The sequence below is a fragment of the Patagioenas fasciata genome, chromosome 3 (assembly GCF_037038585.1).
Source record: "Patagioenas fasciata isolate bPatFas1 chromosome 3, bPatFas1.hap1, whole genome shotgun sequence".
Lineage (NCBI taxonomy): Eukaryota > Metazoa > Chordata > Aves > Columbiformes > Columbidae > Patagioenas > Patagioenas fasciata.
Genome location: NC_092522.1, coordinates 1,141,771 through 1,169,531, shown reverse-complemented (window position 1 = coordinate 1,169,531; position 27,761 = coordinate 1,141,771). Strand labels below are relative to the sequence as shown.

At 50.7% G+C, this 27,761-nt stretch overlaps 3 protein-coding genes across 4 annotated transcripts; 2 read left to right on the top strand and 1 right to left on the bottom strand.

The window, feature by feature from the left end:
• Position 1: 1 nt before the first annotated feature.
• Positions 2–1,293, bottom strand: MTLN (mitoregulin). The gene has a single exon (XM_065834180.2). The coding sequence runs from the start codon at positions 949–951 to the stop codon at positions 775–777; it is 177 nt and encodes a 58-aa protein (XP_065690252.1). The 5' UTR covers positions 952–1,293; the 3' UTR covers positions 2–774.
• Positions 970–12,166, top strand: LOC136099720 (two pore channel protein 2-like). 2 transcript variants are annotated; one of them, XM_065834178.2, is made up of 19 exons: positions 970–1,067; positions 1,686–1,768; positions 2,924–3,038; positions 3,672–3,800; positions 4,013–4,129; positions 4,971–5,089; positions 5,249–5,350; positions 5,880–6,006; positions 6,603–6,804; positions 7,164–7,308; positions 8,129–8,314; positions 8,547–8,611; positions 8,881–8,968; positions 9,258–9,327; positions 9,890–10,109; positions 10,349–10,439; positions 10,696–10,809; positions 10,885–11,003; positions 11,656–12,166. In XM_065834178.2, the coding sequence occupies exons 1-19, from the start codon at positions 1,047–1,049 to the stop codon at positions 11,790–11,792; spliced, it is 2,250 nt and encodes a 749-aa protein (XP_065690250.2). In that variant the 5' UTR covers positions 970–1,046; the 3' UTR covers positions 11,793–12,166. The 2 variants fall into 2 exon arrangements, with proteins under 2 accessions (XP_065690250.2, XP_065690251.2); XM_065834179.2 differs by lacking the exon at positions 11,656–12,166 and adding an exon at positions 11,193–11,636.
• A 202-nt stretch (positions 12,167–12,368) lies between these two features.
• Positions 12,369–24,738, top strand: BUB1 (BUB1 mitotic checkpoint serine/threonine kinase). The gene is made up of 25 exons (XM_065834177.2): positions 12,369–12,442; positions 12,637–12,696; positions 13,264–13,408; positions 13,779–13,975; positions 14,455–14,495; positions 14,713–14,819; positions 15,091–15,140; positions 15,238–15,428; positions 16,157–16,296; positions 16,631–16,962; positions 17,765–17,817; positions 18,691–18,810; positions 19,403–19,498; positions 19,762–19,852; positions 20,027–20,108; positions 20,536–20,713; positions 21,148–21,226; positions 21,730–21,875; positions 21,972–22,112; positions 22,291–22,406; positions 22,881–23,042; positions 23,219–23,376; positions 23,464–23,641; positions 23,817–23,923; positions 24,459–24,738. Exons 1-25 carry the CDS (start codon positions 12,369–12,371, stop codon positions 24,652–24,654), a joined length of 3,240 nt encoding a protein of 1,079 aa, XP_065690249.2. The 3' UTR covers positions 24,655–24,738.
• The last annotated feature ends 3,023 nt before the right edge of the window (positions 24,739–27,761 follow it).

Sequence of the window (27,761 nt, the reverse complement as noted above, 5' to 3'; positions counted from 1 at the left end):
ATCATGGTTTTGGCGCGTTTAATGTATCAGCAGCGCAGAACCATGTGCTTCAGCAGGGTTAAAGCAACACAAACACCGAATCCGCTCCGAAATACGGAAATTTGGGTCATTGTCCTTCTGTCTTCAGCTTTTGGGCTGTTGTCCCTCTGTCGTCAGCGTTTGGTGTTTGGGCCATTGTCCCTCTGTCCTCAGCATTTGGGCCGATGTCCCTCTGTCCTCAGCGTTTCGTGTTTGAATCGTTGTCCCTCTGTCCTCGCTGTTTGGTGTTTGAGCTGCTGTCCCTCTGTCCTGGGTGTTTGGCGTTCAGGCCGATGTCCCTCTGTCCTCAGCGTTTGGTGTTCGGACTGTTGTCCCTCTGTCCTCGGCATTTGGTGTTTGGGCTGATGTCCCTCTGTCCTCAGCATCTGGTGTTTGGGCTGTTGTCCCTCTGTCCTCGGCGTTTGGTGTTTGAACCGTTGTCCCTCTGTCCTCGCTGTTTGGTGTTTGAGCTGCTGTCCTTCTGTCCTGGGTGTTTGGTGTTCAGGCCGATGTCCCTCTGTCCTCAGCGTTTGGTGTCTGAGCTGCTGTCCCTCTGTCCTGGGTGTTTGGTGTTCAGGCCGATGTCCCTCTGTCCTCGGCGCTGGGTGGCTTAGGCTGCTGCCGTGCGGGATCCCGGCTCCTGCGGCCCCACGATCTCGTCCTTCACCAAACCCGCACACCCGGCTCCGCTCCCGCCGCGCCCCCGGAGCGGCGGCCGCCGCAGGGGACACGGTGGCCCCCCGCGGGTGGCGGGGCTCAGGCCGCCTCCAGGCGCTCCTGCGCGGCGGCCAGGCGCTGCTGGAGCCGGCGCTGGCGCCAGCGGAGGAAGCGGCGGCGCGCCCGGCCGGCCTCCCAGCCCACCAGCACCCCGGCCGCGAAGGCGAGCAGCAGCGCCCAGCGCACGACCCGCGGCTGCAGCGCCGCCGGCACCATCCCCGCGGCTCCTCCCGCTGCTGCGGGCGGGGCGGGGGCGGGGGAGGCCCCGCTAAAGGCGGCGGGTCCGGGGAGGAGCCGCGTCTGACCGCGCCATGGCGGAGCCGGGCTCGCAGGTAGCGGCTCGGAGCCTCCCGGGGACGGCGGGGGTCACACGGGCTGGGGGTCCTGGATGAGCAGTGTGGGGGATTTGAGTACCGGAGGGAGTGCGGAGGAGGCCATGGAGGTGGCGAGCAGCCTGGAGCACAAGTGTGATGGGAGCGGCTGAGCGTTCAGCCTGGAGAAAAGAAGGCTTACCGCTCTCTGCAGCCCTCCTTGGAGCATGGAGGGGTTGGTCTCTTCTCACAAGTGATAGGACAACAGGAAACGGCCTCACGTTGTGCCAGGGGAGGTTCAGATTGGATATTAGGAAAAAATCCTTCATGGAAGGGGCTGTCAGGCATTGGAGCAGACCGCACAGGGCAGTGGTGGAATCACCATCCCTGGAGGGGTTTAAAAGGTGTTTAGATTAGGCTCTCAGGGACACGGCTTAGTGTCAGAGTTAGGTTATGGTTGGACTCAATGATCCTGAGGGTCTCTTCCAACTGAAATGATTCTATGTGCAAAGCTGCAACACCCATTGTACTGCTTCCCACCTCCCCCGGGGTGAAAGGGAGCCCCTCTGAATATTCGCTTTAAAATGTATTTTAGGCTCCAACAGCTACTGAGCCTGTTTGTTTTTCCCCTTTCCACAGGATCTGCTGCTGGCAGCAGCGTTTGTCTCCGACGCACAGTACAACAGGAATATTCCTTTCAAGACGTCCCCGGAGGCAGTCAGGTACGGAGCTCTGTGTCCCCACAAGTGACCATGACACTGTGCTGAAGCGGGGCTCTGTGCAGGGTCGTGGGGTGCTTGGCTGGGCTGGGGGGAACCAACCTCCACTGGGTCCAAAGAACAACCACTGAGTGCTGAAAAGGTTGGGTGGGTGAGATGCAACGAGCTGGATTTAAGCTGAAATGCACATGTAAGGGAGCTTAGTGCATTAGTTTGTTGAGGATGGGAAAAGAAATAAAATGTGGGTTTTGCTGGAGAAAAAGAAAGAATTAAAATGTTTCAAGATGGAAGGTGTGGGGCTGGAGAGTTTGGGAAGCGTGGACACCAGCCTGCTGCACACCAAGGCTCCAGCTGATCAAAGGAGCGTTTGGCACCTCTGCCCAGGTGTATTCAGAAAGGGGGGTAGCTGCTGGGGGCAGGAGTAATTACAAGCTGGTGTTAATTGTGGATTAGTGTAATTCCTCAAGGCTGTTTTGGCTGCAGTGGTGACTGTTCCCTTTTAGCTGCTGGTAAGAGGCCAAGGAGCTTTGGTCAGAGAGGTGACTCTTCCCTCAGGCCTGGGCTGCTTTAGGATAACCGTTTTCATCTGTAAAACCTGAGAGAACGTGGCTTGTGTAGAAGGGACAGATGATCCAAAACCTGCCGTAGGGGATGGCATCCTGCTTAAGCTCGGTATAAAAACCAGTTTACTGAGCAACTCCATGCTTCTCTCTGGTGGCTTGTCTTACCTCTTTGCTCTTTAGCCTGCAAAGAAATGGTGTTAGATAACTAATCAGACTTCATTTGTGTGTCATGTGGATACCTGAGCTTAGCAGAGGTTTGCACTCAAATTAAGAAACAAGGTAATTACAAAGAAGAAGCAGCTTTACCCAATCTGTATGTTGCAGTCTTAAACTGAATGGGAGAGTGCCTGTGTCCCACCTTCCCGGTGTTTTGCTCCCTGGAAGGGAATACATAGCATCCCTCAGCTATGAGACTACAACGAAGGGTCAGAAACAAATTCCCAAATCCCTGGCTGGAATAAACTGTGCTACTGTCACCCTGCCTCTGTGACTATTTGGGACAGCATGTGCTGTTCTTTCAAGAGGCGTTTGGTGAGCCCGTGGGTGTGTGTGCGCTGCAGCCTCTCTTCACTGTGCCGCTGCCTTCTTTCTGCAGGCTTTATTATCTCTATAACCACTGGATTATGCGAACAGCCACCTACTTCTTCATCTTTCTCGACCTGTCCCTCGCACTGTTTGAAGAACCTGCTGTGTATCCGCTCCCCTTCCTGGTAAGTTTGCAGTGTGGAAGCTGTGTGCAACTACTATTGCATTGCTTGGTGGAGCAGACAAAGGTTTCTTGCTTTAAACTAGTTGTCAGAGGTGTCAAGAGATAATCAATGCTGATATTTCTCTTGAAATGGGGACAAAATGGGCATAGTAGCTAAACAGGGACTATGGGAGCTGTTGTGGCTCTCAGCAGTGGCTGCTGAGACTGCAGACAGTCACGTTGCTTTTCTGCATCTTGGAAAACAGTTCCAGGCTTCTGTGGGACCCAAGTCCAGTCCTCGTGTCTGGAAGCAGAAGCGGAGCGTCGCCCTCAGGACTGACTTCTCTGTGGCCCGTATTTGTTCTATGCTAGTGTGTTTGAGAGATGTGCTCCTCAAATCCCAAGCAAATACAAATTTGCTGGCTTCAACCTGCCCATGGTAGGGAATTTCACAAGAGGAAACCTGGAACTATTGCTCAGTGCCAGATATGTAAGGCTATAAAACAGCCGTCAGAAAAACCCACTGGAAAAACATTTATACTGACTCTGCCTGTTTTTCCTTTGCCTGTACCCCAGCCTGAGCATCATTGTCTCTGTGCAGAGGGCTCACTGTGTTCTCTTTGGCCCCCTGACTTGGGCCCTTCTCTCCCCACAGGTCACTTCTGTGCTCGAGGTGCTGTGCCTTCTGGTGTTCTTTGGCCGACTGACACATTTTGCAAAAGTGACCCATCGCAGCGTGTTCTGGAAGGACACCAAGAACATCTGCATCATGGTTGCCATCCTGGTGAGTTAGGCCTAGGGTGGAGGGGCCAACGAGGAGGTGGCTTTTTGTTCCTCCTTCTTTCCTGGTAACATAGGCCCTGATGCACAAGAGCTCTACAAGAGCCATGGCCAAATTGGCCAACAGTTGGGCATGTTCTCAGCTAATCCATTGCCTTCACTATCTAGCCACATTTCCAACATTGCTTCTGGGAACTGTCCTTCTTTCTTCTCCAGTTATCCCTAACAGACTTGGCCATATACGGGGTCCTCAGGATATACGACGTGAGGAGCATTCGATGGTCGAGAATTGTGAGGCCCATTTTCCTGATCAACTTTGCAGAGAGTCGCCAGGTAAACCTGCTTTCTGAGGTCCACGGTGCTTCATAGAAAGGGTTTTGTGCAGAAATAGCAGAATTTTGGTTCCTGGGAGTGAAGGTTGCTCTCAGAGGTGGCCTGAAGCCGTAGTTTGAGATGGAGAAAAGGGTGCTCAGATTTGGGGAAGATCATGTGTAACAGCGAAGGGGCTGTGCATGGTCCACCCTGCGTGGAGGAGCAGCCTCTGTCTGCGGGCAGAGTTGGGTGCTGTCCTCTGGAGCTGTGAACGGGAGCAGCACCGTGGACAAGGAGACTGTTTCTCCCCAGGTCGGGGACCAGGTTACTTATTTCTGGAAGTGTCGTGCTGTTCTCAGAAACTCAACTTAGAGTCCAGATGGGTGATTTGGACTCTGATCCCTCTTGTCACAGGGAGATCTTTTCCCCGCTACACAAGGCCTTTCTGGACCTGGCTTAAAAACAAACAAACTGCTGTGGTGTGGAGGCCTGGGGGAGGGAGCAGTTGAGTTTTCAGGCTCGTAGCATTTGTTTTGTGGCCTGGAGTGATGAGCTTCTGTCCCTGGACAGCCCCCTGCAGCAGGAGCATCTCAGCAGTGCCACAGGACCCTCTGTCCCTTGGCCAGCTGGGTTTGTGGTGGTGTGGAGATGGGGTCTCTCCTAACATCTCCTGGGGAATGAGGAGGAAAGACCCAGTACCTTTGCACAGGTTTTAGTGGAACAGAGATGGCCCATCTGGCTCAGAATCTCTCCTGACAGAAGAGAGTCCCACTGCGCTGGCCTGTTCTGTGTAGGTGTTTGATCCAGGTGGGACGGCGGGGGGAGGAACTGCATCTCTAAACGCTTCCCTTCTCCCCGGCAGATTCGGAGAGCTTTCCGCAGCATCCGCAACACACTACCAGAGATCACCTACGTCTTCTTGCTCTTCATGTTCAGCCTCCTCATGTTCTCGCTCATGGCCTTGAAGCTGTTTGGCGAGAGGTGCGAACACTTGTTTTGCTCAGGGCTGGGTGGGAAGAATGTGTGGGATGCTTTTGGACAGGAGGCAGTGTAGCAACTCCAAACGATTACTAGTGAATACATGCACTGCTGATACGTGCAGTTCCTGTGTTTAACTTCAGGTTGTCCTTCTGCCCCTAGGAATCTCCAGACAGCAGAAGGCTTGCCGTATTTCAGAAACTACCTAGAAATCGTGTTTGACCTCTATGTGCTGGTGACGACAGCCAACAGCCCGGATGTCATGTAAGTGTGCTGAGCTTGCAGTCTTTCTGTGCGGAACGCTGGTGTCCCGCTCCTAGCGGCAACAGCCCTAGCCAGAACAACACTGTTTTGTACAACAGGATATTTCAGAGCAGCGACAGAGCTGCTCCTTTTCCAGCCTGCAGGGGTATCGTGTTTGCAACCATCAGTTTTATAAATGGCTCTGAACCAGAATCTGAGTTTAGGAAGACTTTTAGAAAAGATGCATTAAAATACTGCTTTCCAAATGAGCCGGTAGCTGTTGAAGGCTGAAACCTGAGGGACAAACACACACACGCACTTTGATTAAAACCCTTTCCTGGAAAGGATGGGTATGCTCTAGTGAACAGATGTCTTTTTCCTCTTGTAAGATTTTCTCTAACTGAACTAATGCACAGTTTTTACCTTGGGTATTATCTGGCTATCAAAAACAGTACTTAGAAATCTATCTGAAAGACTCTTTTTTCTTGTGATTTCTTTTATTTCCCCGTTTGTCTGCCTGGCAAGTACCAATCTCTCTCCCCTTCTCTAGGATGCCGGCATTTGACTTCAGCTCCTGGTATGCCCTGTTCTTCATTGCCTTTGTCATCGTCAACACCTACATCTTCATGTCTCTCTTCCTGGCTGTTGTGTACAACAACTACAAGAAACACCTGAAGGTATGGTTTGGAGGGGAAATTGCGATCATGTTATTGCTGTTAGGGGCTTTGTCCTGGTTCAAAAACAACGTCTGTATGCAGGAGACTGTTTTCAGTTGGCTGTAAGCACACAGCCCACTTTTTCTGCCACTGCATGTGCCCTTAAAGCAGAGGAGGTGTGAAGGGAGGTTTAAGCAAATCAGAACTCTTGCTGCTTCTACCCAAACTGAGTAGGTGCAGTTTGGTGCTTGTGACCAAAGGGTGAGAGCTGGGAATTGCTGATCGTAGGGAGCCTGTGTGGACACATCCTCTCTGCTTCTGTGGGCACGCAGATCCTGTGATCTTTGTCATCTCCTTCCTGTTGGACACTGTCCTTTGTCTTCCGTTTTTTTTGGTGCATCTCCCAGCAGCGAGCAATCTGTTGGTCTTTCCGGAGAGCTCATGGTTGCCTTTTAAATGCCATTTCTCATCAAGCCCACTGACTGTGCTGTACTTTGTGTCTGATGTCACTCCAGGTGTGTTCCTCTGAGTCTTTTCTTGCACCTCTGCACCATGAAAATGAGATTTATTTATTAAAAAAAAGAGGCGGGGTGACTGAATCACGATTCTCTCTCTAGAATGAGATCCGTGAGCTTGCTTACATGAAGCGCCGCAAGATGCTAGAGGCCTTCAACCTTCTGAAGGAAGAAGAAGCGGCACAGTTTGTGGTTAGAGAAGCCCGGTGGAAGCAGCTTGTCAAGCTGGTGGCTCCTGATATCAGCAACTCCCACAGAGAGCTGCTGCTACGCATCTCGGACGATGAGGAGAAGGGTTTTGTAGGTGAGCAGTGTGGCAAAAGCCTCCCTTGTTATCAGGTTCCTCCTGTGTAGTCCTCTGGAGCCAGGGTATCAGGAGAGCTGGGTCAGCCTCCTCGTGCTGGATCATGCCCATCCTGTTCATGAAAGGTTTGTGTTGGTTGTTGGCCTGCAGCTTGAGCCAACCCATCAGGAAAGGGGCAAGAGGAGCTGCTTGAGCACCACGTTCAGCCTGTTTTGTGGTGGATACCACTTCGGGCAGGTGTGTTGTCTGCTGCTGTGAGGAGATATTGAGTCCAGATCGCCGCAGCTTGTAGCTCTATATCTGCCAAATGTCTGTCTTTAACAATAGCTGACTGACGTGTAGTCCTCTCTCTATTGCAGACAAGAAGTCCTTTGTACAGCTGGCAGATCTCCTCAACATCCAGGTGGTGACCCTGAAGATCCGCAGCCACCCGCTGGCGCAGTGGGTGCCTCGTGTGTACGCGTCGGGCGTGAGCCGGTTCCTGCGCAGCATGGTCAGGCACAGGTGAGCCGCTGCTGCTCGTGGCGCTCAGAGGGCGCAGAGCCGTGGTGGCGTGAGGAAATCCTCAGCTGGGTGTCACGCTGCGAGGTGCAAACTGCGTTTAGGCAAACAGTGGGAGTTCTGTTTGTGAAAGCGCTCTGTGGAGCAGCTCTGCTCTTAGCCTGCCTTCAGTGGTGCAGAGAAACCAGATTTAGCTACTGGTGAGTCCACACCTCTTCCAGTCCTGCTTGTTCAGACCTTCTAGAGGCGCTGAGTGAAAAGTAGCGCTTCTTGCTTTAATTAAAAACTATATCGCCTGCCTTGCAGGACCAGACTAAATGCTTCACTTAAAGGTGATTTTATGTCAGCAGTCTCTGCTGGAAACCTGCACTGCGCTGCTTCCTTAGCTCTCACTGTGTTGGTACTATGAGCTGCTGGTGCTCTGTTTCACACCTGGGTCTTCCCAGGATTAGAAAATCACTGAGGTTGGAAGGAACATCTCGAGATGGTCTGGAGTAACCCCCCTCAGCTAGAGTGGGGTCCTCAGGGCTATGTCTAGTTGGGCTTTGAGTACCTTCAAGGGTGGAGACTCCATAATGTCTCTGCAACCTGTTCCAGTGTTCGACTGCCCTTGGTTTAAAAAATAAAAAAACCTTTTTGTTGTTGTTTAAATGGAAAATCCTGTATTTCAACTTGTGCCCCTTGCCTCTTGTGCTTTCGCTGGCTAGCACTGCGAAGAGTCTGGCTTGGTCTTCTCTGCACCTTCCAGCAGGTATTTCTGCACATTGAGCTCTCCCAGCGCTTCTTGGGAGTGGCAAACTGATTTCTCTTTTTCTTCTTGCAGGGGATTTGTTTGGACTTACGATGTGATCATTCTCATAAATGCTGTTTTCATTGCTCTGGATGAGGAAAGCCCTTATATTTCTTATGCAGAGTGGGTCTTCCTTGCTCTGTATATAATCGAGATACTTCTAAAAGTGTACACTTACGAACCGAGGGCCTTCTTTGGCAAAAATCAGTTTTGGAACTGGTGAGTGGGATGAATGTTGGTGTTAAAGGTGAAGTGTGATGAGAACTTTGCATTCAGCTCCTCGAGAACAGAAAGTCTCTTGGAGAGATGAGCTGCCTGACACTAACTCATGTGTCAGCGTGTAGTTAAGACAATTGTGTGCGTCAGAGGACATTAGTGTTTTGCTAAACAAAGCTTGTGCGTGTGTTCTCTGTCACCATCAGTCTAACGGCACTGCCTTCCCTCGTGCTAGGTTTGATACCCTCATCATCTTCGCTGCCTTGACTGCGATGATACTCAATATCACCCTGAAATCGAGTAAGTGCAGCTTCCACAGCCTGTGTGCGCCTGGGAAACTTGGTGGTCTCAAGTAGCCTTTTGCCATCTCCTTGGGCTTGGGAGGCTTTTTGGCAAGACAAGCAATTCCCTATATGGTTTCTATGAACTAAGCAAGTCTTTCTTTTTTATAGCTGCCTGTTATAGTATTTTACAAGATCATAACAGTAACAAATGTAAGAAGATGTTTTATCTCTACACTTCCCTGCTTATTTGTCATAACCAAAAAAATACCTTTTTTCCTTTCTCAGCGGTGAAGTACAACAGCCAGCAGATCCTGGACATTGTCTTCATCTTAAGGGTCCTCAGGCTAATAAGGATTGTCGACAGCATTCAAAGGTAATGAAGAGAGTGGGGTAGGGATATGTTTTGGGGACGGGCTGTGTTAGGGACTGGCTGAGACAGTGCCGTGAGTCGCTCTGCACGACTGCTTGGCCATGATCAGTCCAACTCCACAAAGCATCCCCAGGCCTTGTCCCTGTGAGCCCAGTTGCTGCAGCCTCTCTGGAGACTTATTTATGAATAAGGCCGTGTGGGGGCACACGTGGGCTGGGATGTGATGATAAGCAAGTGTGGGCTTTAAAAGAGCCTCCCCACAACAGGTGTTGTCGTGAATCATTTGCTGTAGGTTCCGGGTCATCATGAACACGCTGATAAACATCGTACCAACCATGTTGACGTTTGGTGGACTGACTCTGGTAAGAAATGCTGGTATCTTAGCTCAAAGCACTCCAGTGAATGTGTCTTAAGTCTCACACTCATGCTGTTGCCAAGGGGATAAATGCAAATTTCTGCATGGCAGGCCCTTGGAACTGTAAGTGTCCATTTGATTTTTTGGTCATTGCACAGGGAAATGTGTCCAAAAGGGTTGGGCTCCAGCTGCCTGCCAGGTCAGGGCACCATCCTGCTTTGGTCCATGGGGCAGTGAAGCTGTTCTGTGCAGTCTGGGCTTCAAGCTGTAAGGGCTCAAACTGTGGTTTGGGCAAGAAGCTGAATGAGAATCCTGTTTCTCAAATAATTTCCTAAAAATAAGTTCCCCTCTTGGGATTGGAGAATATTTAATTTCCATGTGTTTTGGCTGTAGTTCTTGGCATATTATTCCTGACTGGTAATTGCTTTTGAGTGGCTTGGGTCTCTTGGGCTCTGCTGCTCCTCAGCAGCTTGCTGTGTCTATAGAAGCTGAAACCTGCTGGAACTCCTGAACTTGCCGTGGAGCTTGCTGCTCGCTGGAGAGGCAGGCGATGGGCTTTCTCTTCCCAGGTTGTGTACTGTGTCTTTGCGATTGTCGGCATGGAGTTATTCCATGGGAAAATCCAGTTCTTCCCTGCAAACTCGAACGCTCCTCACGCCCTGGAGTGCGGAAACCCAGCCCTCAAGGATTCTCTCTTTGCCCGGGCGAAATACTGCAAGAACAACTTCAACAACTTCGCCTCATCCTTCATCGTCCTGATGGAGCTCACCGTGGTCAATCAGTGGCACGATATCCTTTGTGGTGGAATGGCCAAAGTAGAGCTTGGTGATCCACACTCCTCCTGACTCTGCTCTTCCCCTTGTTCTGCACACACATGGGCACATAGTGCCAGAGAACAGAGAAACGGTCCTTGCAGAGGGCTCTGTTCAAAGGGTTTATCCGGAATTTTATCCGGTTCCTCCCTTAGCGCCGCTCAACAGCGAGATGTTCTCCTCCCTGAGCGCTCTTGCCCTTAACTCCCGTCATACTCTTTGCCAATGGGTTTGCCAACGTGACGGCGCAGCCTGCCAAGCTGTATTTCATCGCCTTCCACATCGTCATGGTGATAATAATTGTCAAGTAAGTTTGGGGTCGCTCCCCTCTGATTTGGAGGGAAGGAGGGCTCTGCCACCTGCCAGCATGTGTTGCAAACGAATCTGCTGTGTCCGTTCTTCTGTCCATGGGGTGCTGAGCTCCCCATCTCCAGCAGAGGAGGGGACAGAGTTCTGGGATTTAGCTTGGGAACACCAAGACTGTATTTGATGCCCAAAATCAGGAGCAGGGGGAAGCCAGTAAGGAGATGCTGCTGTGTAATTGTGCTCGTTGTTTCTTGCAGTATCTTCGTGTCGTTCATTTTGGAAGCTTTCTTTGTGGAGTACTCCCTGGAGAAGAGCGAAGTAGAAACGGCCATTGAGCGGAAAATCCAGGAGCTGGGAATGGGAGTTCAAGAGTGAGTACCCCAAAAGAAAAGCTCCTGGGATGGGATATGACCCCTCTGGGGTAACCTCTGGTCCTTCTTGTATAGGGATGAGCTCCGGGATGAGCAGCTCCTTGATAACATGGAGGGTGCTGAGCACGACCTGGAGGGGGAAGGTGGAACGAAGCCGCAGCCTAAAGGGCTGGTCTTTAAAATTGCATCTAAACGTAAGTGCAGCTTCATGGCTTTCCAGTCTTTGGTGTGAGAGGCCACATCTCTGAACTGGCCCCAATCTCTGAGGAAGCTCCAACCACTTCTGCTTCCTTTGGGCTATAAAAGCTGCTAAAACCCAGCTGGAGATTTGAGAGAACTGTGGACACTCTAATGTTTCCTGTTTCTTTTTTTTGCTTTTCTAGCAACTTCTTTTCCCCTCTTCTACCTCGGCCCTTCTCTGCGCGCTTTTCTTTGCTAGCCCGTCTCTGAAGACGCTGCCTCGGTGGCTGAGGTCCTGCTGTTGCCAAGAAGTCCGTTTTTCTGCTTTTCTCCTCCCTGCGTGCGCTCTGCACCCCTCCTGCCTGGGATCACGGGTGACTGATGCTCCTTTCCTCAGGCGTAGCGCCTCCTTTTTCTTCCCTTTCTTGCTGAACCTCAGCCGTTCCCCAAGCTCGTGCTGCTCCGTAGTGCAGCTGGTTGGGATCACAAATCCGCTGGAGGGCACAGGGAATAGAAGTGCTTAAAATCTTGAAATAATGGTCTTTATGCTTTACGAGTTCTCAAAAATATCTGGGGTAAAAAGAAAAAAACAGGGACCATCATTTGGGGCTTTCTTGCCAACAGCAGCAGGTGCTGGTGGTGACGTTTTGTTTTGGCCACCCGCAGGCTACAGGACGGTTGACGCTCTGCTCCAGCGCATGTTTGAGGCCGAGATACCCCTTGAAGATGAAGGCCCTTCGCTTGAAGAGACCTCCAACTTGTCCCCTGTGCCCAGTGCCCAGGCTGGGGAGCGCCCTGTGTAGTGGGGACAGCCCGGGGTCAGTGATGGGAGCAGCGGATCTGCAGCTCGAGTGTGTTCCCTGGCTGATTCCCGCGCCTGGGGACCGGGTTACGCAGCGGAGGGGGCGGCTGAGCCCAGAAACGGCTTCGTCATGTAAAGGAGCTTTATCTCATGTAGAGTCACAGCTAAACTTTGGAACTGGAACGACCCTCCCCAGAAAGCAGAGGGGGAGTCGGTGTATCTGTAACGGTGCCGTATGCAGTATGTTATGGAGTACCCACTTGTAACGGGGATCTTGTATTCCAGCACTTTTATATGCATATCTGGACCTGTGTAAGCTGAATTAAACAGCTCTTTGTACATTGCACACAATAAATGGCTCATTATCAGAGTTAATTACAGGCCTGTAAGATCACCGAGTCCAGCCGTTAACCTCGCACTGCCAGTTTTAGTATTTTAACTTCATTATTATTTAGTATTTATTATTTCATACATCGACCTCATCCCCAGAGCGGCCGCGTTGGCCCGGCCAATGGGGTGGGGGAGGAGGCGTGGCCTCCCAGCGGAAGCGAACGCGATTGGTGGGGCGAGGCACCCAATGGGAAGGCGGTGCGCATGCGTGGCCAATTTGAATCGGCGGCGGTTGGGGATGGAACTGGAGGGCATCGTGCGGTGAGGGACCGGGAACATAGGGGACCGGGAGGAGATGGCGGGGGCGGCAGGCGCTGCGGGGGGGCGCAGGCCGGGCCCTCAGGGCGGTTCGTGCCGGGGGTTTGGGGCTATGGGGATTGGGGCTGCGGGATTTGGGGCTGTGGGGATGTTCCATATTCCCCTCGGCCCAGCCGGACCCGCCCTGTGCCCCGCAGGAGCTATGAGGCGCAGATACAGAACTACCAAGGGCCGGACCCGCTGGACCCGTGGGACAGGTGAGCGCCCCCGGCATCTGGAATGTTGTGTCCAGTTGTGGCCCCTCAGGTCCGGAAGGACAGGGAACTGCTGGAGAGAGTCCAGCGCAGCCACCAAGATGCTGAAGGGAGTGGAGCATCTCCCGTGTGAGGAAAGGCTGAGGGAGCTGGGGCTCTGGAGCTGGAGGAGACTGAGGAGTGACCTCATACATGGGGATCAATATGGAAAGGGGAGTGTCAGGAGGATGGAGCCAGGCTCTTCTGGGTGACAATCAATGATAGGACAAGGGGCAATGGGTGCAAACTGGAACACAAGAGGTTCCACTTAAATTTGAGAAGAAACTTGTTCCTGGTGAGGGTGTCAGAGCCTGGCCCAGGCTGCCCAGGGAGGTTGTGGAGTCTCCTTCTCTGCAGACATTCAAACCCGCCTGGACCCCTTCCTGTGGAACCTCAGCTGGGTGTTCCTGCTCCATGGGGGGATTGCACTGCATGAGCTTTCCAGGTTCCATCCAACCCCTGACATCCTGGGATTCTGTGGGTGTTGCCGCCGGTGCTCGGCGGGTTGGAACCTGTCGGGGTGTGTTTCAGGTACTTGCGGTGGGTGGAAGGATGTCTGCCCCCTGAAGAGAAGCAAATCCGCCTGCCTGGCCTCCTGGAGCAGCTGGTGAAGGTGTTCCTGAGCGAACAGAGGTACCACCAGGATCCCAGATTTGTGAACTGCTGCATTAAGCTGGTAGGTATTTACTTTTTGGGGAGTTAAGCTCTCCTAAAAAATCCCTAAAGCTCTCCCACCATCCTGTAGCTGTGTGACTGCAAAGAGCTGCGGGAGGAAAAGGAGCCCGCAGGGTGTGGAATTCGGATGTGTGGCTCCCTCCAGGAGCTCTGAGTACTTCTTAGTATTGTTGAAGGACAACGTATTGTTTTTAAGCTGCGTTATCAAGCTGTTTAGCTTTTGAGAGGTATCTTTCAGCTGGTTTTATCTTTAGAAAATAATGCTTTTATGCAATAGTAAATAAGAAATTGTTATTGTTTTTTTTCTTGGTCTGGAGCTTCCTTGGATGTTTGCGAACGCACTGATGGCTTTTGCACGTTATTCTATGCAGGCGGAGTTCATCACTCCTCCCGGCCAGTATTTCAGCTACCTGTATGGCCAGGGAATCGGTGCAAAGACGTCCCACCTCTACGTGGCTTGGGCGCAGCATCTCGCCAGCGAAGGCAACGTGCAGGCTGCGGCAGCCGTCCTGCAGAAGGGGCTGCACAACCAGGCGCAGCCACGAGAGAAGCTGGAGCAGCTGCACTGGTAATTCTGACGCCTCTCTCACTCGTTTTGCTGCTCAGGTAGCGTGGGGTTAATTTTATTGTGTGCACGTGCCCTGTGCTGCAGCAGAGACGGACCAGTCGTTGTTGGGAAAGATCAGTATAAGCTTAACAGTACTGCTTTGTTGTTCAGTGTTTGTTGGATGCTTTGGAAGGCGTATCGAGAAAAATTGTAGCTGAGCATCTACAGTGAATTAAGGCCCAGAAAGAAAATCCCTTACTTAATTGCTTCCTTGTCAAATCTCTGCTAAGTAGACCCAAATGATACAGACGCACAGCCTGGCCGGCTTCAGGCAGCCTTGGCAGTACATTACCAACAATGAGTGTCCTGTACCTAACCTGAGTGTTTCAGTGTTGCGTTGCAATGCTTGATGACCGTACAAAGGAATCCGAGGTTCCTGGGAGGTGGGGAGGGATGAGGGGCAGGTGACTTAATAATAATTGATATTTCTTGCAATTTAGCTGGCTGCAGAACGCTGGTCCGCGGAATCCTCCTTTGCAAGGTGAGGCTGAAGAAACCTGCCTGGGAGCTGTAGCTCCATTAGATGAATCTTTCACCTCCATCAGTGGGTTTTTCTATGTTTTCCTGGCCGTATTTAAGACTTTTAAGGGGAGTGTATTCAAAATGAGGTATTAGTTTTCCAATGCTTACAGTTAATAGAAATTCATAAATGAGCGAATGATTTGCTCACTAATGCAAACCTGTGCTGTCTGCCCCAGGTGCTGCTGTTATCAAACCCCTCCAGACTTCGCATGCTGCCAACCAAATGGCTCCTCAAAAAGATGCTTCCAGTCTTAATGACCCGGGGTGCGCTCCTAAAAACCAGGTACAGACACCCCCTGTTTGGGCAGCTCCAGTGTCCTGGGCTGCACTTTCCACAACTGCATCTGTCTCCGTTCTCTGACATCTTGTTCATCTTCTACTTGCATTGCGCTCTTTCTGATCTGTTCTTGCCGTGCTCGCGGTCTGGATTTTCCTCTCTTCTATTAGAATTAAATATTAGGGGCTTCTGGGTTGCTGGTCTTGTCAAAATGTATGGAATGTATATTGAAATTCCTTCTTTTTGAGTTGTTTTTATTTCCCCTGTCCTGCTTTAGGGTCCCGATTGTGCTGCTACTCAGTCCTGTTCTGGCGGAAAAGAAGAAGTGTAAGCGTTTGGGATGTTTTTAAAGTCAGGCTGGGAAGATTAACAGGCTCCCAAAGCAAATGCAATAAAGAGCGCTTTTCCTTGTTTGTCCTCCCAGGCTGTATGTTACGTACATCTCCAAATCTGAAGTCCTTCCCAAACCATCATCGACGGCTGTGGAATGCGAGCAGGTTGCCATGTACGATAAAAACCTACTGGTGTGCGAAGGCTCCGAACTCTCGTTCGAGGAGCTGAGAGCCAAGAGATACTTCCAGAAATACGAGCGCCTCAAGAGATGGCGAGAATGGGGTATTCATCTCATCTACCTGTTTCTTGTGTTCTTGGGGAATTAGTATTTGGCTGCACTAATTTGTTTTCCAAGCTCTCTATTGAAACCTGAATGCTTGCTCAGTGAGCATCTCCACACAGGCAGGGTGAGGTGATGATGGCTGCTGGCTGCGCTGGTCTGGGGACCTTTTGTAATTAATGGAAATGCCTTTGTTTGCTGAACGAGGACATTTTGGAGGAGAAGTAGGTGGCCTTTCAAATAGACTCTTAAGCAAAACCGAAACTCAGCGCAGATAAAGAGCAACCGCTCAGCAGTGGGTTAATTGCGTATCTGACCCTTTATAGGAGGGGAAAAACGTTGCCAGGGGATATTGCTGGACAAAAGAAATTATTGTCTGATTTGGTGAAGGAATAAATGGATAAATTGTAGTCAGTGGGACAGGGAGAGATTCAGTGAGAAGGTGCTGATGTATTTCTAGAGCATTTGAGTCTGGATTATTATATTTTAAAATCCAGTAGTTATATATGATCGTTCCCAGCAGGGGCTGCTCTTCTGTTGGGGACAGCAGGCTCAACCTGACCCAAATGTCACCAAAGGGTCACTCTGGTAGAGCCTTTGGGGCTTGGGTTGCGTTTTGCTGAGGATGGGGGGCACAGCGCGCTGGGAACTCAGCTTGTAGCGTCTGTGTTGAGAAACGCATTTAGACACCGATCAACTCTTTAACTCAACACCTTTGTTTAATCCTTAGGCGAAGAAGAGAGAGAATCCACAAGGAAGAAGGAGTCGGCTCTGCTGGAGCTGCAGGCCCTGCAGCAGAAGCTGGACCAGCTCACCAAAAGCCTGGAGGAAACTGGGCTGAAAGCAGCAACTGAACCAAAGAGGACGGCGGTGAGTCTGTCCTGCCATCGGCGTCCGTTGTCTCACCGCATACACCGTACTCTAGACAGCGACCGGAGCCGTTCCTTAACCTAATCTGGAAGCCCAGGCTGCCATACCTGACTGGTGTAGAATCAGCCATGACTTTAAATACTTGATGAAACACATTTTAAGTGTTAAACCCAAAAGTTGGTTGTTACTTCCCTACGATTTAGTGTCGAAAAGCGCGCTCGAAATATGAAAGTTCTCTTACATATGAAAAACTCTTCTAGTTAAGGGAAAATGGCCATGACTACGCTTGCGTTGGGGTTTTTGAGTGCAAAAGTAACTTGTCTCATCTCGACAGGTGCAGCCACGGGCGGCACCCGGTGCAGCGCTCCAGCGGAGCTGGATGGCGCCTTGTCGGAGCCCAGATGTGCAGGACGCCCGAGCCCTACTGCCAGATGTTCTTCAATCGAGTGCTCCGTCACCTGCCGCCCTGGCGCTGCCGCCGGGGGGACCCGCTGGCCAGCGGCTGAGATCGGCGGCCCCGCGGGAGCCACCGTGCGGGACGGGGGCGGCCAGAACTCAACCCGAGCTTGGGGAGCTCTGCAACAGTGAATTACACCCTCCGGTTGATATTTCGGCTCCAGAACCTGCACACTCTGGCTCAGCTCTTAACTGGAGCACTGGAGAACAGTACGTATGAACAGCCCAATTCTTGCTCTCCTTAAAAAACCCCACTGAAACAACCTATTGGAAACCAATATTTAGACATAGATCAAAGTTGCATAACTTACAGCCCCCGTTTCACTTTTTAACTCCTTGCACCCTGTGTTTTATTTGCAATAACTAAAAGGAAATTCAGAGTGTAACTGAAGTGGTTATTCAGCATTGCTGTCCCTGGAATAAACAGCAGGGTGTGCTTAGTTCCTGCAGATCCTCCACATTAATTACACGTTGGCCATGAAGGTCTCCAGAGAAGAAGAAGAAACGCTTGTCTTTATCTTTTGTGCCCTTACTTGTGTGACTTGGCCAATACAGGAAACAAAATTGGGGGATGGAGGAGGAAACCTGGGTTGGCAGAGTGAGCGCAGCTGTGTAGGCTCGGCCAACACCAGGAGATGGAGCCAGTTGTCTCTTGCCCATATAATGGGGTCACTTGGAGGCAAACTGTGTCTGAGAAGAGGGTTTAATGGCAGGATTTGACCCTTTTGGAAGGACTCTGCTGCCTTTTGGGTTTTATACCTATAGAGACTGTATGGGGGCAGGCTCTAATGATACCATAGAGGATCGCTTGGTTCAGCCGCGTGACTAAAAGGAGTAATTCATGGCAATCAAAGTAGGGTCGCTGGTTGCTGTCTGTCTGTCTGTCTCTGTGTTCCAGAGTGGGAAAAGCCCCCTTGCTGCTCGAGTGCCTCACTGCTGAGTCCCGACCCGGCGCTGGAATTTCAATCACAGCTTTTGTTTCAAGCTCACGGTCTTGACCTTCCCTTTGCAGGCACCCGAAGCCGAGATCCGCTGGGCCAGCTGCTTCTGCAGGCGCCAAAGAGGGTAATAAGCCGAGTTTTGATACAGACCGATGCTGTTGGCGTGACTGTTACCTTTGGCCTTTCCTAGCTCCATCCCTGCGTGTTTGGGCGGTGTCTCTATATCCCTTCCACGGAGCCAAAATCTGCTCTCCCAAAATTCTGGGTTGTCCTTCTGCCGCTCCCCTTGTTTACTTCTCTTACATTTCGGTAGCTACCGAAATGCTAAAAAAACCAATCCCAGGCTCCTCCAGCGATGATCTCGCTGTTCTCGTTTCTAGCAGCTCGAGATGGAAACTCTTCCTTCATGTCAAGGGTGACGATAAAACCCTGGCAGATGTATTGTTAACCTCCTCTGCCCCGTTCCCACTCAGCACAGGCGATCGGGAGGGAAAGAAGGACAGAGAGAAGAGAGTTGGAAAAGTTAAAACTGTTTTACTAATGCTACTGATAAGAATAGAGAAAATAATACAAAATATACAAAACCAACCTCGAAAGTCTCAGCAACTGCAGAGCCGGCACCCAAAGTCCTGGACTGGACTCTGCAGCCAACCGGAGCTGGATTCAGTCTCTCATTGGCCTCAGTTCGCAGGGATGACTCGCAAGGTCCTCTCCTAATGTTGGCCATAGGGAAAAGGGATGAGATCCTTGTGATCTCCCACTTTTCTATGAAGTATTCACGTGAATGGGATGTCATACACGGTTGATCAGTTCCTTGGTCACCTGTTTCTCGTTGCCCCTCTCGCGAGTTGCCCATCCGCGCCTATCAATAACCTCTCATTCCATGCTGCGTTCACCAAAACACACGTCTGGCTCTCCAGGAAAACACAGCTAACACGAAGCTTTAGCTGAGAGGCAAAATTCACTAAAAGAGGAACTTGTATTTTAACAAACCCAGGACACTTCGCCTCTGGCCACGCTTCCCAAGCCACCCCGAACACCTCGCTGGGCGCAGCGACGCCGGCGGCGCCGTTCCGAGTGCAGCCCTCGCCCACCGTTCACACCAAGGAAGCGCTGGGTAAGCGCCCCCCACAATGCTGAGCCCCCCCAGTCCTTCACACACACTGGAAAGCGTGGACATTGCCTCTCAGAGTCCTCCAAGGGCAGTGGCAATGGGAGCTCTGATGTGCGGTGATAGTATCCTGATGCTGTTTAATCCCTTTTGTACTCCTCTGCCACGTTCTGTTCTTTTGATAGTAAGTCTAACACGTAGCAACCTGCTGCTATATATATATATAATCTATAAAAAGAAAAAAAAATCATGCGGTATTCAGTAGTTTTCCAAATATCTCTGAAGACAAAGCAGAATTACTGCTTTAGGAGAACTTGAAATCTCATCTTGGAGAGAAAAAACCAAACCAAAGGCCATGGCACCAACAAGGATACGTTGGCCAGGTTGGATCTTCTGTGTTTATTCCGTTGTCTGGGGTATTTAAATGCAATATGAAGGAATAGTTGGTTATTGGCATTTGAGGAATTATAAGAATATTATAGCTAATTGACATTTAGTTTGATTGCTACGTAATGGAAGAACCTCTGAACGTTTCTTCTACTGGAGGTGGTGCAGTAAAATAAGACCCATGGGATTTATTTCTTTCCCTTTTTCGTAGGATTTCTCATGGATATGTTTCAAATACCCATCTTGCCCGAACCATCTCCTCTTGAAGAAAGCGAGGAGCAATTTGAAGCCTTTTGCAGAAAAAGTGGTAGGGGATATTTCGCTCCTTTATTTCCCGCTTACCCGTCCCAGCAGTTCCACCAATTCGGGATGAGGAGTTGTCGGAGTAGGCGTGAAAAAGCAGCTTCTTCCCTGATAGTTTACTGACAAGTTCTAAATGTTGATGCCGAGCCTGAGAAAGGCAGAAGCGCTTTACTGTTAACAAGCCTATAAATGCGCATATTGCACCTCTTGCCTCTCTGTAGGGACTTCTCTGGTATTTAAACCCTGACTTCACGTTTTATTTTGAAGATCCCGATGGAAGTCTGGAAACCAGCGTCTTTCCCCCTGTCGTGCCCGCATTTTCCATCTTTGAAGACGAGAATGAGAAAGAGAATGGCGGGTAAGGAGGGAAAAAGCACCAGCTTGTTCCTTTGAGCTACTGCAACTTCTCTGAGTACCTGCAAATCTTTAAAAAAAGAATTGTGAAACAAAATAAAACAAGAAGTCATTGTTAGGATCGGGTGCCTGGGAAGGTGTCTGGGGAAGAGCTATTCTGAAGGACCTGTTTTGTCAGGATCCCGCAGCACAAAAACAAGGCAGAGGAGCCCAGAGCTATCGGAGAACATCCCTGGCCTGACTGCACAGCAAGTACAGAAGTGAGTGTTTGGTCCTATTGCAAAAACAAGCCTTGAAAACGGGGGCCGTAGTTACCGGGAGTATCTATTTGGGGGAGGAAAGTCAGGTTCTAATAACCACCCGACAGTTTTCATAGCCAGGGAGACGCACAGAACTTCATTCTGCTTGGATGTAAGTAATGAGTAATGAGAGGGGCTATTTCAGACCACTGTGGCAATTTCTTAGTCTGTTATTATTGCTGGCATTCCAGTCTGGTACACAACTGTGTTAACCTGCAATTTGGGTTAGATTACCATTCCTTTCTTTTCCTAATCTTGTAATTTCACACGTGCGAGCTCAACGTGATGGAAACCGCCTGCAGAGGCTGCTGGTAGGATACAGCACGGCTCTGCCAGGACAGTTTTGATGGCTTGGTTTTACATCTTTCTGCTTTTTTTCCCTGCTTAGGTAGAAAGAGGGGCACCGGACTTCTGGAGGGACGATTATACAGTGTGGAACGTGCGAAGCAACGAGACATTGGCTCCCAGCACGACCAACACAAGAGACTTTGCACGAGCTGCCCAGCTTGCGTCAACGCCGCTGACTCACCTGGCGGCACACCCGCGACAAGCTTTGGAGGACAAAGGTAAAATAACCACTGGTTTGGGTCTGATTTGGAGCTGCGTAACTCCATTTAATTAGGGGAGTAAGAGAAAGTGGCGAGGGACAAGAGAGGCTTTGGCTGTGCTCTTGGTTCTCTGTTCTGAACGGTTCCAAGAGGTTGCAAATAGTCAAAAACTTGACTGAAATCCCAGTGCCACCTTCTTCTGGGGGCACCTCTCTGCTTGCTCGTGCCTCTAGCCTGGAATATACTCCCTAACTAAACCAAGCTGTTGTCTTATGTATTTTAAAATGGGCTTGTTCAGTTGTAGCTCTTGTGATACCTTATACCTTGTGATATCTTAGCAACTTCCAGAGCTGCGGCGCGACCGAACCCTCTTGTCTCGGTAAGGACACTCTAAACGCGCTTTCCTCTGGGGAAAGCAAACCTTTGCTCTTGTTGCTGTTCCCGTTGTGCAGCCCGTGGGGACGAATTACCGCAGGTGGATCCGGAGTTTTCTGAAGAACTGCACAATCAGAGCAGAGCGAAGAAGCCACGGTACGTTGTGACTCGCTGGGATTGCCGAGCCCGGGGATTTTCCAAGCAGGCACGTCTGCTCTGCTGCTCTTCATTTACTTTTCCACTAAGCTGGAGCTGAGGTGTTGGTGTCAGACCAATGCTGCCCAACATCTCAGCACTCTGCAGAGCTAAATGGACCTGCGTATGGTGACAATGCCCCGGGAAATGCTCCTACAGTTTAAGTTTTCTGAACATGTTTAGATTAAAAGATAACCGTCCAAAAGGTCTCAATGACTGTGTGTGTATAAAACTACCGCTTGCTTTGCAATCTTGGCTGAACTTGGCGGCCAATTAGCTTGAAAGGTATTAGACTGTGGATAGCGCGATATGAACGAGTCTTATTTCTTAGGAAATATCCATTTGATTCATCTCAATATCGGTTGTGGCTGAAGTGCAGACATCTGGCATGTTTTTACCTACTGAAGATGCGAAAGTACCATGGCAGTACTGTCAATTAATAATGTTTTGCTTTAAATACGTAGTCCTGCCCTTGAACACATCACAGAACGAGAAAGCGGCATCCAAGGAATTGCTACGGCTGCTTCTCAAGGATTGCATGAGCAGGCTGCCGCGAGCAGGACGGAATATTCCTCGTCTGTTGGAGCGGACAAAGCCGTCGAACCTACAGGTACCGATGTTGACACTCTTAAAAGTATAAGCTAGTGTTACCTTTTTGAAATGACCCTTTTAATCTAGCTTAAATACTTTTCTTCTTTCCCTGAAGTCCTTGTGGAGAACCCTTGGGATAAGGACTTGATTTGCAAATTCTTATCAGAGCTTCCTAAACCGCTCCACACCTCCGCCAACTACTTTGAATGGAAATCTCCTCTGCCACCCATCAGACCGAGGGCAGAACTTCCCCTGGGTAAGAGCTACTTCAAGCATTACGCTTTTAAGCTTCTCCTGAAGCTTTTCTGGGGACCTCTGGAGTATTTCTCTAATTCGGTTTCCTCGTGGGTGCATCCAGAGAGCATCCAGCCTATCCAAACCTGGGATCTGAGTGGGGTCTGCGAGCAGGACTTAACGTTGTTAATCTCTTCAAGGCTCCGGCTCGTTCCACGTGGACTGCCTGCTGGGACAGGGAGCTTTTGCTCAAGTCTACCAGGCTTCCCTTCTGGATGCGAGGAACCCGAGAAACAACCAGAAAGTCATATTCAAGGTAGGTGGTGGTGACTACAAAGAGCTCTGCTGGAGAATCCGTGGGTCTTGCAGTAATGACCCAAACCCTGGGTTGATTCTGCTGAGGTTTTTCTGTTTATAAAAGTGAAGCTGAGCACATTTTTTGAGCATCAGGTATAACGGTGGGGAAGGAATCAGAAGGATTTACCCATTTTTGAACTCACAAGCCTTCTCTCTTACACAAAGTGTCTGTTGCCAGCAGAAACATCAATGCTGCAGAAAGTCTGATGCTTTTAAATAACACAAGAGAGCGTGTAAGCCAGAAAGGGATTGTGGCGTGTAATTGAAGCCTTGATTAATCCTTGAGTGTATTGACCTGAGGTTAATTACTGTGGATATCAGTATTTTATTTGGTCAAGAGGAAAAATGCCTAATCTGCCATTAAAAAACAACCCAAAAACCCCAACGTGTAATGCTAATATCTTCTCCTAGTAAATGAAGCTTTTGGTTGCAGGTCCAGAAGCCCGCCAACCCGTGGGAGTTCTACATTGCGACACAGCTGCTGGAGCGGCTCAGTCCCAGCACTCGCCACCTCTACATCCACTTCTATTCTGCCCATTTCTTTCAAAACGGGAGCATTTTGGTTGGCGAGCTCCACAACTACGGAACCTTGCTGGTAGGTGCAATCAGCTCCTGCTCTGAAGATCTATATTCTTGGGAGCGCTGTTGTATTTCAGATGTCTCCTCTCCCCTCTGGAACTCCCCAGGGAACGTATCCTGTGCTGATCCGCAATCCGCGTCGTGTTGTTTCTGTGTAGCTGAGGGTTTTCCCTGCCTTTGTTTTCTTTACAGAATGCCATAAACATCTACAAAAAGCTTCCTGAGAAGGTGATGCCTCAAGCGCTTGTTGTCTATTTCGCTGTAAAAATTCTTTATATGGTGGAAGAGCTCCACAGCTGCAAGATCATTCACGGTGACATTAAACCTGATAATTTCATACTTGGAGAAAGGCAAGTATTTCCCTTTGCCGCCTGAACGGCCTGCGTATCATATCGCAGATGTGGCGCTTACGTGATCGCTTCATGTCATGGTTGAAGGTTTCTGGACAACGATACGTGTGACATCGACGGTCTCTCTCACGGCTTGACGCTCATCGACCTGGGGCAGAGCATAGACATGAAACTCTTTCCCGAAGGAACGGCGTTTACTGCCAAGTGTGAGACCTCTGGGTTCCAGTGTATCGAGATGCTGACTCAGAAACCCTGGAACTACCAGGTACGAGCACTCCCAGCCAGCCTGAACGCCTGGAGCTTCCTGCGCGCAGATAGACGGTGTCTAGAAAGGGTAGACTTCAGCAGCAGAGCTCCACGTTCAGGTTGTTGACTCCTCAGTGTGTTTTTCAGTGGTCTTGACACATTTCTCATATGAAACTCGTGTATCCTTTGTTTAGACAGACTACTTCGGCATCGCAGCGACGGTGTACTGCATGCTCTTCGGTACCTACATGCAAGTGAAGAATGACAACGGTGTCTGGAAGCCCGAGGGAACCTTCAGAAGGTCGGTGTCAACTCTTTTCCAAACCTTCACAGAATCCCAGGATGTCAGGGGTTGAAGGGCCCTCAAAGCCCATCCAGTGCAATCCCCCCATGGAGCAGGAACACCCAGCTGAGGTTCCACAGGAAGGTGTCCAGGTGGGTTTGAATGTCTGCAGAGAAGGAGACTCCACAACCTCCCTGGGCAGCCTGGGCCAGGCTCTACCACCCTCACCATGAAGAAGTTTCTTCTCGTATTTAAGTGGAACCTCTTGTGTTCCAGTTTGAACCCATTACCCCTTGTCCTACCATTGGTTGTCACCCAGAAGAGCCTGGCTCCATCCTCCTGATGCTCACCCTTTGTATATCTGTAAAGATTAATGAGGTCACCCTTGTCTAGAAGCATGTTTGTTAGAGGTCCCCCCGGCTCGTTGAGCAGCGCGCCACAGCTCTCTGCAACCGCTCCAGCCTGCAACCGGGCAGGGAGCTCGTAAACGTGAGAAACAGTATTTTAGCAGCTTGAATTGAGATTGTTTAGGCTGCGTTTTTGTCGGTTGCAGGCTCGCCAACGCCGAGCTGTGGAAGCAGTTCTTCGAGAGGCTGCTGAACGTCCCCAGCTGCCGCAGCCTGCCCTCCCTGGGCGCCCTGCGCAAGGAGCTCAAGGACCTGTTCTGCGCGTCCTACGCGAAGGAAGTGAAGTTCCTTCGGAACAGGCTCGTCGTGCTGCTCATAGAAAACAAGCGCTCGCGGAAATGAGCGCGGTTTGCACAGTTGCTGGCGTGAAATCTTTTTGTGATGACTTCGTTTCTAAATAAACGTTCTTGGGGTGCGCTTTGGGAATGACGGCTTGTGTTTTTCCCTGCTTTTGTGGGGCAAAAAACCAAAAACGACAGTGAAATGAGTTGTTAATTTAGCTTGTCCGGTTTGGGAGGCAGGAGCTGCTGGCCTGGGAGGGTTTGCAGGTGAGATGTAGGTGAGACCAGACTGCAGTCACACTTGCTGCTGTTGTGAAATTCACAACACAATGATTAGAGACGGGCTGAAAACCAAGAGGCAAATCTCTCTCCTTACTAGAGTCAAAAGGCTCGTTTTCTGTTTGTTGTGAGGTTTCGTTTTCCTTTACTGTGGCAAAATATTGTGACAATCCTCCGGGGAAAGTGCCAGGAAAGCATTCCTTTGAAAGTGCCTCTATTCCTTTTTAATCTATTTTTACATTTCTTAATTACAGTGGCCAAGTCCCCCACTTGGGTTTGCACGAGCTTGGCTGGACTTTTTAGCTCTTAAGTCATTTTTGAGAGCCCAGGGGACAGGTCAGGGCATTAATCTCGTTTGTGGCTCCATCCACAGGAGGGAGACAAACAACACCCTTTCCTAAACCTCTGCCTCGCTTCATTTCAGAGCTGGTTTTCCTCCGTCAAATTCCTCTCCGTTTGCCCTTTATTTCAGCCTGATTTGGTCTCCATAGCATATATATGCGTATATATATATATTTCTTCATCTCGTAATGTGACATCATACAATAAAAAGCACTTTTTTGGAGCGGCGTGTGACACGTTATGCACACGCTGAAATTTTTACCTGCGTGTTTGCCCCTAATTAATGTTAATTTCCCTCTGCCCCACCTGGGTAGTGGTTTTTTGGCAGCGGCAGTACAGATGTGTCCCCGCCAGCTGTGCCGCCAGCCGGGCAGGGCTTTAAATGTCAGCAGAGGAGCCGGCGTGGGTGTAGGAGTTTCACATTTTTGCTTGTGATCGCCTTGATTTTATCATTCCGGGCTGGTAGTTTTGTTATGAATTATTGTAGCTGGTGGGGATGGCTACAGGGATGCGGGTGCGGGGTTGGGTTCGGGCTGCTCGCGCCACGTTATTTTTCATTAAATGGCCTTAAAAAGAAGCCCTTGTACCAGGGACCCGCTCCCGCTGCCCCACGCACGAGCATCCCGAGGGGGAGCAGGAGGGATGAGGGCAAAACCATCCAGGGGTGTGATGGCCATGGAAACAAATCCACCAAGAGACAGCTCCTATTTTCTAACCCATTTTAATCCGAGATGCTAAAAAAGAGCTTCAAAAAAGGAGAAACAGAAAAAAAACCACCCAACCCAAGAAGCAAAGCCCCAGGTGGCGACGCTGATATTTCCTCCGCGGCGCACGCCGAATCCACGCTGATGAAGATCTCGAGGTATCCCCAGAGTCGCCCTTTAGAGATAACTCATCTCGGGGCCCCCGCCGCCCACGCGGAGAGGAGAGATTTCCTGGTGCGTGGGCGGCTCGCCTGCTCCTCTGCGCTAAGCCCAGCTTTGCTCACTGCTCACCCTTCGCCTTGGCAGCTGGGCTCTGGGCTTTGCTCTGCCGGTGACAACCGGTCCCCACACGTGTCCCCCCAGCACGGCCCTTGCTGCCGCCAGTGTCTCCCAAATAACGCCAAACTTCGGATTTTTACTTCTTAAGGCACTAAAAGCAATAAGTGGAGGTTGTTAAAAGTTGCGGTGGTCCTGTTTCCAGTGATGGTGAGGGATTTGTGTCACCCATTAAGGACAACAGATAACTTCACCCCATTTGAAACGCCCATTAAGCAGGTAACAAATTAACTGGGGCCACCAGCGAATCAAAGTGATGGCTCCGGGGATGCCCCAGGGGCCACTCAGGTCACAAGGGGACAGTTCTGGCTGAGGGACCGTCCCTTGGTCCATCACCAGATCCCCATCACCATGTCCTCACCACCACGTCCCCATCACCATGTCCTGATCACCATGTCCTCATCACCACGTCCCCATCACCACGTCCCCATCACCATGTCCCCATCACCACTGCAGAGGACTGAAGAACAGTGACATTCTGTGTAGAGATGGTTTAGACTTGATGATACAGGTCCCTTCCCACTCAAGATATTCTATGAATTTGTGATACATTTAAGTATACATATATATGTTATTAAAAGGAAACCACCATATTTATACATATATAACCTTTGTGTGTTCGCAGTAGGCACTAGGGACACGGAGAAAGCTTCTGGAGGAGTCACAGCTTTGTTTTGGCTTGGATTTCTTATAAAATCAGCGGCTCATAGCTCCCCTGGGATGCAGAGAACCCAGCTCTGGTCCCTGCCCAGCACGAGGGATGTGGACCCAAGGGATGGGGAAGGCGATGCCCAATCCCCCCAGCACAGTCACCCCTCATCTGGGCAGGGCTTTGGGGTTTTTTGGGCGCTGACGATGTCACCCGCAGGTGCACATCCCACGGCTGCTCTCACCACATCTGTGCACAGCTGCCAGCGCCGGCTGCCGTAACCCACGTGTGCCACCGGCTCGTCCCGCTCCGCCGGGCAGCCCGGCCGCCCCTGACCCCTTCCTCCCATCCCCGGCCAGGAAAACCTCCTCTTCCTCCTCTGTCCTTCCCCGGTGGCCCCGGTGCCACCTCGGGGGTGCCTGGGGGCTGCGGCTGCTCCCGGCGCTCGCCGTGCAGCCCGCGCGGTGAGCGCGGTGGTAAAGGTCAGGCTCCAAACGCGGCTCACAGCGAGATTTAAGGCATGTGGCTTCAACTTGATTTTATCAGCCAGCGCCGAGTGAAATAACATTTATCACAATGGCTCGGAGGAGGAGAAGAAGAAGTTGTCACTTCTTTTTTTCCGTTGGTGTGTTGTATAATTTAAAAAGGGTTTGGTGAGAAGCTGCTTTGTCGGGGGGTGTTTTGGGAGGGTTTTCTTTCCTGTGCTGGCAGCAGCTCCCTTCCTCCATCCCTCCTCCCGCACCCTTCCCAGGGAGGGACGCTTTGTTGGGACAGGGTGGGGGGGCTGGCTGGGAGATGCAACCATCGCTGGGGGACCAGGATGCCATGGCAGCACTGGGTCCCCACAGCCTCGTTATC

Excerpts from the sequence above, each read along its gene's own strand:
- BUB1 (XM_065834177.2), top strand. The coding sequence starts at position 12,369 with ATGGGAAGGCGGTGCGCATGCGTGGCCAATTTGAATCGGCGGCGGTTG. Across the intron at positions 15,429-16,156 it reads CAAGAGATGGCGAGAATGGG|GCGAAGAAGAGAGAGAATCC; the intron begins GTATTCATCTCA and ends TTTAATCCTTAG. Across the intron at positions 16,297-16,630 it reads CTGAACCAAAGAGGACGGCG|GTGCAGCCACGGGCGGCACC; the intron begins GTGAGTCTGTCC and ends TCATCTCGACAG.
- LOC136099720 (XM_065834178.2), top strand. The coding sequence starts at position 1,047 with ATGGCGGAGCCGGGCTCGCAG. Across the intron at positions 5,090-5,248 it reads TTGAAGCTGTTTGGCGAGAG|GAATCTCCAGACAGCAGAAG; the intron begins GTGCGAACACTT and ends TTCTGCCCCTAG. Across the intron at positions 10,810-10,884 it reads CTGGGAATGGGAGTTCAAGA|GGATGAGCTCCGGGATGAGC; the intron begins GTGAGTACCCCA and ends CTTCTTGTATAG.
- MTLN (XM_065834180.2), bottom strand. The coding sequence starts at position 951 with ATGGTGCCGGCGGCGCTGCAGCCGCGGGTCGTGCGCTGGGCGCTGCTG.